Source organism: Bidens hawaiensis, unplaced genomic scaffold (genome assembly GCF_021521415.1).
Source record: "Bidens hawaiensis isolate Kalapana, Puna unplaced genomic scaffold, B.hawaiensis_p1.1 tig00025843_1, whole genome shotgun sequence".
Classification (NCBI taxonomy): domain Eukaryota; kingdom Viridiplantae; phylum Streptophyta; class Magnoliopsida; order Asterales; family Asteraceae; genus Bidens; species Bidens hawaiensis.
Genome location: NW_027494154.1, coordinates 68,982 through 79,473, shown reverse-complemented (window position 1 = coordinate 79,473; position 10,492 = coordinate 68,982). Strand labels below are relative to the sequence as shown.

General features: G+C 36.0%; 1 protein-coding gene and 1 pseudogene across 1 annotated transcript; both read left to right on the top strand.

Moving 5' to 3' along the window:
* Nucleotides 1-537: 537 nt before the first annotated feature.
* LOC143572417 (uncharacterized) lies at nucleotides 538-2,284 on the top strand (annotated as a pseudogene).
* Nucleotides 2,285-6,774: 4,490 nt separating this feature from the next.
* LOC143572434 (uncharacterized) lies at nucleotides 6,775-8,462 on the top strand. Its single transcript, XM_077057603.1, has one exon. The coding sequence runs from the start codon at nucleotides 6,775-6,777 to the stop codon at nucleotides 8,446-8,448; it is 1,674 nt and encodes a 557-aa protein (XP_076913718.1). The 3' UTR covers nucleotides 8,449-8,462.
* Nucleotides 8,463-10,492: the final 2,030 nt, after the last annotated feature.

Genomic DNA, 10,492 nt, shown 5'->3' with positions numbered 1-10,492 from the left:
TTTGGATGACATAAAGTGAAAGAGAAAAAAATGAATGATGTGAAACTTATGTGGAGTTAAAATGGGTTAGAGTATACCCCATGACCTAAGATCAAAGATAATTTATGATTTATCTTTCAAATATTTTTTATTGGAATATAAAAATAAAGAAAATTGAATGTGGTCCATTTGTAGGACACCTACATTTAGATTCTCTTTAAATATTGTCGTAGTAGTTATTATTTTAAAACTATTACTGCTACACAAACAAAAAGTGTTATGAAGACAAACATTGTAAATGATATAAATTTTATGTAGAGAGTAAAATCAGTAAAATAGTTTCTAGTTATCTAACAAAATGGTAGGTCTAGTTAGTCTTGATGTACATTAACCATGATAATTTAATTTAAGAGGTTTATCTAAGTCTGGACATTGGATCCCAGTCATACCAGATAGGCAGATACCACTGCCCAATAAAAACACTAGTTTAATTAAATTACTAAAATAAATACCAAAGATATTGCTGTTGGATCTGTATATTATATAGTTTGATTTTTGCTTGATTTTCAAGTATTCAACAACATTCGGTACAACATCTCCATCTTCCATCCTTCAATGTTACTCCACATATTTAATTACATTTGTTAATCAACACAACACAACACAACAGATACATCCTATGTTTCATTGTTAACATGAAAGATAATAATCATTCACCAGATTTAATCGGCCAACACGCCATCAAACTCATTAGCAATGTAGGATTCTCAGTATTCATATTCTCAGTACTCACATTCACCATAATAGCCATCACATACCAACCTCCAGACCCATGGGAGTCATCTAGAGCCATAACTAGAGTTTTCACAGAAGTCTCAAACGCCACATTCCAAATGGACACTTCAGTCATCAAAACCGGAGATTGTATAGACCCCGTCTCCATTAACCCGTCCGCTTCCCCTGCGTATGCGCCCATAGCCCAGCCCGACCCGTTAAGCCCGGTCCCAAACTTGGTCTTTAATAGTTGTGATGATACTAGTTTGATCAACTGCTCTGCACCGGGAGTCTTGAAATCGGTCAAGAAGTTTAATTCAAAACATTTTAAATCGATCGTGTTTGTGGAGTATCAAAAGCCCGTTAACGGGCCCGGCCCGAATGAGTGTGATGTGTCATGGAGATTCAGAAACAAGAAGGATAGATCTTGGAGGAAGTATAGAGATTTTAGAAGGTTTAAATTCGGGTATGACGATAATTGTAGTTACAAAATCGTGCGTGCGAAGGGGTGGCATTCGGGGTCAACGCGAAACGGATACAAAGTCAAAGTCAACAAAAGTCAAAGGATGTGATGATATCTCGTGACGATGAAATAAACGCGGGTTTAAGAAACGGGAAGTATCTTTATTATTCGCGAGGCGGGGATTATTGTAAAAACATGAATCAGTATATATGGAGCTTGTTGTGTGCACTTGGTGAAGCTCGGTACTTAAACCGCACGTTTGTGATGGATTTAAGGATATGTTTATCATCAAACCATGCTTCAAGTAACCGAGACGAAGAAGGAAAAGATTTTCGGTACTATTTTGACTACGAACGTTTAAAGGAAACCGCTTCGGTTGTTGAAGAACGCGAGTTTGTTAAAAGCTGGAGGAAATTTGAGAAACAATATAAGAAAAAGGTCGCGGTTCGGAAAGTTGTGTCTTACAAAGTGACACCGATTGAGCTTAAGAACGATACAAGCACGATTATTTGGAGACGGTTTGATGAACCCGAGCCTGGAAAATATTGGTACCGGGTTTGTGAGAATCAATCGGGTAATTATATTAACCGGCCTTGGCGGTCTTTATGGAAATCGAAGAGGATTATGAACATAGTTTCGGAAATTAGTGGGAAAATGGATTGGGATTATGATGCTGTTCATGTGATTAGAGGCGAAAAGGCGAAAAATAAAGTAATGTGGCCTCATCTTAATGAAGATACATCTCCTGAATCTTTGGTTACAAAGCTTCAAGGGGTTGTTAAACCATGGAGGAATCTTTATATCGCGACGAATGAACCGTTCTATAACTATTTTGACCGGTTAAGGTCGTATTATAATGTTCATTTGCTTGATGATTATAAGGAGTTGTGGGGGAATAAGAGTGAGTGGTATAATGAGACTATGGTTTTGAATGGTGGTCGGGCGGTTGAGTTTGATGGGTATATGCGTGCCGAGGTGGACACCGAGGTGCTTTATAGAGCGAAGAAACGGGTAGAGACGTTTTATGATTTGACTAAAGACTGCAAAGATGGTGTAAGATGGTGTTAATTCGTGTTGATTTGAGATAGATTTTGATTGTTTATTTGTTTTGTAACTTTTGTTGATTCATGTTTTGATCTAAATTGTTTGTAAAATACTAAATCATAAGATGTCCTATGATATGGTATTAGGGGTTCAACGATTGTTACCACTAGATGAATTGATTCGAGTAAAGAGAACATAAAGTCTACTGTCACTAAGACGATTGTGGTATTGCAAGCATCTAATGTGATGTGATATAATAGTTATTTGGCTTGATACTACCTCATAGGATTACCATCATCATTGAAGTTCTTGTAACCATCATGCTTGGGTTAGAGGAACCGGCGCATGTATAGACCGACAGACAAAGGTACATACACAAATCGGTGGGTGTCACAATGGTTGAGTGATATGTGCCTTATGTCTAAGGCTTGATGCAAAACTACTATCGAGTTGGGGGTCTCACTGGAAGCAACCTCTCTATTCCTACTGGTAGATGTAAGGTTGTCTACATCTTAATCTCCTCATGCCCTACCATAGTTTTGCTATTAGTGGGATTTACTGTGTATGATGATGATGATGATGATGATGATGGGGATGAGAATAGGTTGAGAATGCTCTGAAAAGGTCATTGACACTGCATTCTCGGGTTTAAAATACAAGGAAAAAATGATAAGATTGGATAAAGGAAGAAAGAAAAATAAATTATATATTTAAAAGACATTCTCGAGTTAAAATAAAAAGAAAATAAAAGAAAGTGTTTATTACATTCTTGAGTTAGATTGAAAGGAAAGGATAGGAAAAATAATTGTAATTTTACAATTATGTTCTCAGAACAACATGGAAAAGAGAATTAAGATATGGTAAATTGGAATATGGTAATAAGATATAAACATTCCTTCACAATCCGGCCATATCTGGCAGGAAAGTTTTGAATGAAAAAGGCTTAACTTTTCCTTCCATTCTCCTTCTTTTCTTTTACGCCTTGTTCTTGAGTTTTTTAACCAAGGAAAGAAAAGGAAATGAGAGGGAAGGATAAGAAAGGGAAAGGAAGGGAAGGAAATTTTTTTTAATTAGGTGTGTTATTGAGTTGGAAGGAAATTAGAGTAAAGGAAAGGATAACTATGTTAAAAAATAGTTATTCTTAGTAATCATCCCATTTTTTGAAGGATAACTTATTGGAAAAATATATTAATTTAATTTTTCCTAACTCCTCCTACTCCTTTCCTTTACATCCTAAAAAAAACTCAAGAACACCCATTTATTAACTATCCTTAGTTTTCATTTCCTTTCTCTCATTCAAAAAAACTCAAGAACAGGACGTTAATGAAAAAACTCAAGAATGAAAAAAGAAAAATTTTCTTATTTTTTCTTTTCTAATCCCTTAAATAAAAAACTCAAGAATGCATAGGGGTGAGCAACATAAGGGTCGGACCCTTAAAACACGGTTACCCGACTCGTAAAACTCTTAATTAGACCCGAATATATATTATGGGTCGGGTAAAGGGTATTTAAATTTCACCTTAAAAGGTAAAAGGGTTTCAAGGGTCCGACCCTTTTACAAACAATTGACCCGTTTACTAGTTTCTAGATAGATATACATCTGATTCGTGATTAATATGAAATTTATGAGAGGTTTGTATTTCATATATGATTCATCATAACTTCCCAATTACTAAGAAAAATAAAAACAGAGGGTTATACTATTGATTGGAAACATATATATGAAAATCACTTAATTTTTCTCTACATGTAATTTGTGAATGTGAATATTATTTACATCAGTTCAAATTGCTGATAAACTTTCGAAGTTAGACTTTACTATGTTATTAAACGAAAGAATAATTGTTCAAGGATTCATATATTGAAGTCATATATGAAATATGCAACTAGTAAATGCAGAAAAGGAGATATCATTAGTTCATTACTGTCTTAAAGGGTAAAGGGTTGAACTATTGAAACCCTTATTTATACCCGACCCTTTTATTATTTAGAGGGTAGGGTCTCGGGTCCACGTTTTCTTTCTAAAATGGTAAAAGGTCCAGATAGGGTATTAGATAAAAGAGTCAGGTCTTACCCTTTGAACAGTCCTAATTGACATTACCCTTTTATTATTTAGAGGGTAAGGTCTTGGGTCCACGTTTTTTTTTCTAAAAGGGAAAAAAGTCCAGATAGGGTATTAGATAAAAGGGTTAGGTCTTACCCTTTGAACAGTCCTAATTGACATTATTATATGAAAAGTTAACAAACACCCACATTTTTATGAAAAATGGAATGGAATTTATACGCTGCTTAGTCATTATTTTTTTTTGGCTTCGAGAATTATGATCATCATTCTTTTATTTTGTATATTTGGATTTTAATAACTAATTCTTTACTATTTACATAGTAAAAGTTAACGTATAAATAAAATTAACGTAAAAAACGAAAAGAATTTTATGTATATATTTAGAATTCTTAGAAATGATAGATATTACATGTATAGGAAAATGGAAATTAACTGCTAAACGAAATTGAAAAAGAATTTTCATAATAAAAGTTTAAAATTATATGAAGAGAAATAAGAAGAAGAATCCCAAGATGTTGTATCTCTTGATGAATTTAGATCATTATGGTCTAAAGCGCGGTCTTTAAGTCAAAATGACTTTGAATCCGAATACCTATAAAATGACTTTGATAAAACGAGCATGTGGCTCTGATACCAACTACGAAAATCTTTTAAACCGTTAAGCAATTTATAAATGTCGGAAAACCATTTTTGGAAACCGATTTTATTAAGCGCTAAACTCAATTTGTGTATGTTTATGGTGAAAGACATGTAGAAAAGACATAGAGAAAAGTCACATGTGAATCTATCGATGCATCTTCTGAACATTAAATTCAATTTATGAAAACGAAAAGAATTTTATGTATATATTTAGAATTCTTAAAAATGATAGATATTCCATGTATATGAAAATGGAAATTAACTGCTAAATGAAATTGAAAAATAATTTTCATAATAAAAGTTCACAAATCATGAATGCTTGCAGACGAGCCCAAGCCACACACCACCATTGTATTTTTATTGTTGCAAACGTGTTTGTGAAGAAGTTTGTTTAGGAGGTGGGCCCAATCTCTCTATCTCTCATATACACCCCCGCATTATTATATATTAAATATTTTTTTAATTGAACTTGTAGAGGTTTGGTGTTATATAAAAAAGTGATGAATTTTGAAAAAAATGTTACAATTTGATATTGTGACGATTTGTATAGGTTTTACATTATCATGCTCTAATAAATCGTTACTGCAAGAAACCAAAAATACATACACTAGGGCTTTTTAACAAATCCAAGAAATATATCTATATCTATACTAGGGTGTGGTTAAAATAAGAAGTGAAGTGTGTCTAAGAAGTGTAAGAAGTAATCTGGTGCGTTAGATATGTTGATCTGATGGTGGATATGGAAAATGTGTTTTGTATGCGGTGTGTTTAATTTTAGTTGCGGTGTGTTAATTGTGTGGTGTGTTTTATTAAATCTAATGGTGAAAACACACTTACTTTTTAGGAAAAGTCTACTTATTTTAACCTTGCTCTCTATACTATATATAATATAGAATTGAGGGAACTCTTAAATTTTAAGAGGTACCACACTTGTTGCATATTGTCCAAGTAACAATACATAGAATTTTAAAAATGTAGGAGTAAAATAGTCTTTACATATCGTACAAGTAACAATAAAATAGTCTTTGCATATCCAAATATAATATACAATAGCGGTCCATCAACTTCAATCAAGTTTTGTTAATACATTAAATAGTTACATACCCCCCCTCTAATTATTAACCAACTACCCCACGATATTTAAACGGCAGTAACTTTTTCAAACGTTAATATTTTTTCTAAAAAATTACACCATAAAAACGAACATTTTATTATCTTTAATTTTAATATGGTATTGCTATAATTTATTAATTTAAAAAAAATAACATTTTACAAAATTACCGGTTATTACCGGCAATAGGTCAGGCATGTTCGACTAATGGTGTTGGAACGGGTTAATACAAAAAGGGTTAATTTAGTTCATGTCGGGGTGGGTTTAGATCGAAAGGGTTAATGTCAAAACGGGCTTCGGGTTAAAATGTTTTCGAGTCGAAGTTCGTAAAAAAGGATTTTGTTAAAAGTAGTTTATTTGAAATTATTGTACATTTCATATTTGCTTCTTGCTTGTCGCCGCTGTTATGCGCGTTCAAGCATCAATTACATGGATACATTGTTTATACATACCGGGTTGCTCGCGCATAGGCATTATATGGGGCGCTTACTGGCACCACTTACACGCCCGATGCCACGTTAAATGCATACCACAATCGGGTTACGCACGTACCGTTGCGAGGTTACAAACATACTAACACCAGTTGTGTTTGTACGTACACCGCTGCATTACACGGGCAACTGGCTAGTATATATAAATTGTGAGAAAATCCATTAAATTTCAACAAGTTATAGAACTTAAACATAAAAAAAAACAAATATGTCGCCGGGAAAATCAGTTACCACAGTACCACTGGGCTTCCGGTCAACAATCAACTGGTCTTTCCGGGTTCTGATCTTATCCGTTGTTCTCGGAGTCATGATCTTCTGGGGCATTAACGATACTTTCAACCTCAACAATGATTTCCTCACCAAATTCTACGTCAAAACCATCACAAATCTCACCACCACCGGAAAACAACTAAACCCCAACTGGGTTTACGCTGACCTGCAACCGCATTACTCCTCGGACTTACTCGCACGGTGGACGGCTCCCGCCGGAGACCCATGCAAAGACTCCACAACCGAGGATATCTTTATCCAGGGTTTGGATAATAATAATAATAATAATAATAATAATAATCTTGATCACAAAATTGAATTGTTTACTAGAGATATCCACAAGTATGTTATCCAGACACTGGATACGTCCGGCATTCCCCGCTGTTCGGGTGGCGATTACTTCGAAACCGACTTATCCGGTAAAGCATGGAAATCTCGTCCTCCGGTTCAAGATTTCGGTAACGGTAGTTACTCAATTTCCCTCCAAATTCACCCCGATTTCACCGGAGAGTATAACCTAACGATCATTCTCTTGTTTAGACGCTACGAAGGGCTAAAATACTCGCCAGAGCGGTTCGCGGTGAATAAAACCCTTCGGGTGTTTACAATAATGTTTAAAAACGAAAATTCGAGTGTTGGTATGCTCGAAATAACTCAATGTAACAAATCCGATTATGTTCGGGATGTTTGGGCGGGACGGTGGACCCGCCACGGGAGAAACGACGAGTGTGTGATCAGTAATGATGGACGGTACCGGTGCTTGAGACACGACTACCCTTGTAAGCGTCCGTGGTGTGACGGACGGTTGGGGTCGTTGGAGAGTAACGGGTGGGTTTATTCGGCGCATTGCTCGTTTAAACTGTTTGATTCGGGTTCGGGTTGGGATTGTTTGAACAATAGGTGGCTCTTCTTTTGGGGGGATTCGAATCACTGCGATAGTATTCGAAATCTTCTTAATTTCGTCTTGGATTATGAAATCGGGACCGTTCCACGGGTGTTTGATACGAACGTTACGAACCCGAGAAACCGGTCTCAGTCGGTTCGGATCAAGAGCGTGTTCAACGGTCATTATAATGTTACCTTGAACTACCAGGGTTTAAATTCGCTAAACGACTTCGTTTATCGCGAGTTTTTAAAGTCGTATTTTGGCGGGAAAACTGTTCCCGATACGATAATAATGAATTCGGGGTTACACGACGGGGTTTACTGGCCGAATTTGAGGAAATTTGTGAAGGGGGCTAGGGACGCGGCTGAATTTTGGGCGGGGGTTTTGGACGGGGTGAGGCGGAGGAATGCGGTGGCGCCCGAGGTGGTTTATAGATCGACGGTGGCGACTGGAGGGTATGCTCGTAGGCTCGCGTTTAATCCGAGTAAAATGGAGGCTTTTAATGGTATATTTGTGGATAAGTTGAGGGAGTTTGGGGTGATTGATTATGTGGTGGATCATTTTGATATGACTTACCCTTGGCATTATGATAATCGGTGTAACGACGGGGTGCATTACGGTAGAGCTCCGGCGAAGATGCGGTGGCGGGATGGGGAGATTGGGCACCAGTATTTTGTGGATTTGATGTTGTGTCAAGTGTTGTTGAATTTAATGTGTTCAAGGTAGTTACTTAGGTGATCATAGAAGAGGGTGTGTTGTATAATATTGTATGTACAGTAAGTAGATCATGTGTATTTTTGACCTTTAAGAAATAGTGAAAAGGCTAGACTATACATAATACATTCCATCTACTTTTACTCATGTTTCACTCGGCTCATATACAGACCGATAAAATAATACAAGTTTACACTCATAATACTTGTACTTGCTCCATCAAAATTGGTTTTTTTCTGAGACTACTTCATCAAGTTCAAATGCTCCACTGATGAATCTAGACCTCAAAAAATGTAACTATGTAGCAATATCATACAGTAGTCGAATCTGGTTCTATATAAAATAATATGTATATAAAAGACTAGTATAATATAACTAAAATTAATTTTATTTTATTTTTAAAAAACAAAATATATTGAAAAATGCAAAATTACATTTAATAAATTAAATTAAAAAACGACAGAATTACAAATTTTGTCCTTTAAAATAAGACGAATTACGGTTCGTGTCCTTTTCTAAGTTTCCTTGCAGGCGGTGTACTTTAAACTTTTTTTTCCTACAAGTTTTGTCCTTTACGCTAACTGGGTTAGAAAAAGTCAGTTAAATCCCATCACGTGAGGCGCATGTGAGGGTACTTTTGTCCTTTCATATATCTCTGCAACTAAGCCCTGTATCACTCTTCCCCCTCCCTCTCAATCGAATCAATTCCCGGCGATTAAAAACCCGACAGTTAAACCCTAAACCCTCGTATCCGACTCGACTCAACAACCCGACAGTTAATACCTTAAATTGCACATCATTCTCAGAACTTAAACACGTAAGATGGATGATCCTCCTCCTCCTCGATTCTACATTCGTGAAGCTGATGAACAATCAAATGCTGATGCGTTTTATGGTAAGTTAAAACTTTAGGGTTTATAATTGGGTTTATTTAACTAACAGCTGTTTAATCTTGTTTGTGTAGTAAATAATCCACATTTGTTCACGATCAAGATGCACCATGGTGGCAGTTTCACTAAATTTCCTGGACGGGTTTATAACAGAGCTGTTGTCCATTTTGTTGACATGCTAGATATTGACAAGTTTTCAGTTCACGAGCTTGATCGAATCTTGCTTGAATTATCCTATCCTACAGATAAGGTTAGATTCTACCATTATGTACTACCGGGTTCAGAATTGGATTGGGGGCTTAGAGCTTTGGGAAGTGATGATGATGTTAGGGGATTTGCTAAGTATATTAGAGCTTTTAATCAGTTAATGAATGTGTATGTTGAGCATGAGTTCACCTCTGTACACACATACTTCTGCTCAACCTCAAAGTTTACCATTGAAGAGATAACAAATGAGGAGTTTCTTGCAAGCGAGGTCGTACTAGATAAAGCAAACTCAGTTAAGAAAAGGTTGTTGTTGGAATGGCAAGATATCACAAATGAGGTTGTTGTTCAAAAGGTAGTTGTGGAACAAGACAAACAGGATGCAAATGTGAATGTTCAAGAAGAGAATAATGTTGGTGTTGTTGAACAACAAGACCAGATTGATATATGTCATGAGGATCCAGAATTTGACCCTATGTTTGGAGAGGATGCTTTTGGTGTGCAACCTACAAATGAGGTGGAGATTGATTACAATGGTGATGTAGATGGAGGTGGGGATGGAGGTGGATATGGTGTGCAGCCTACAAATGAGGTGGATATGGATTACAATGGAGGTGGGGATGGAGGTGGGGATGAAGATAGTGAAGATTCTTCAATTTCAGATGAAGAAAGTGGAGATGAGTCTTCAAGTTCAGATGAAAGTGGAACTGATGATTGTAGGGATTCTAACTATGAAATGAGAGATGAGAGTTCTGATGATGATGAACATCTAGAGGGTTGTCCAGTTAAGAAACCAAAGAATGTGAAGAAATCTAAGAACAAAAAGAAATCTAAAAATGTTAAGAAAACTAGGGATGGTGATGAAGATTCAGAAAGTGATTCAGATAGTGACTTCAACTATGAAGATGGTGAAACACATGATGTAGATGTAGATATGAGGGATTTCAGACTGCATACTGATT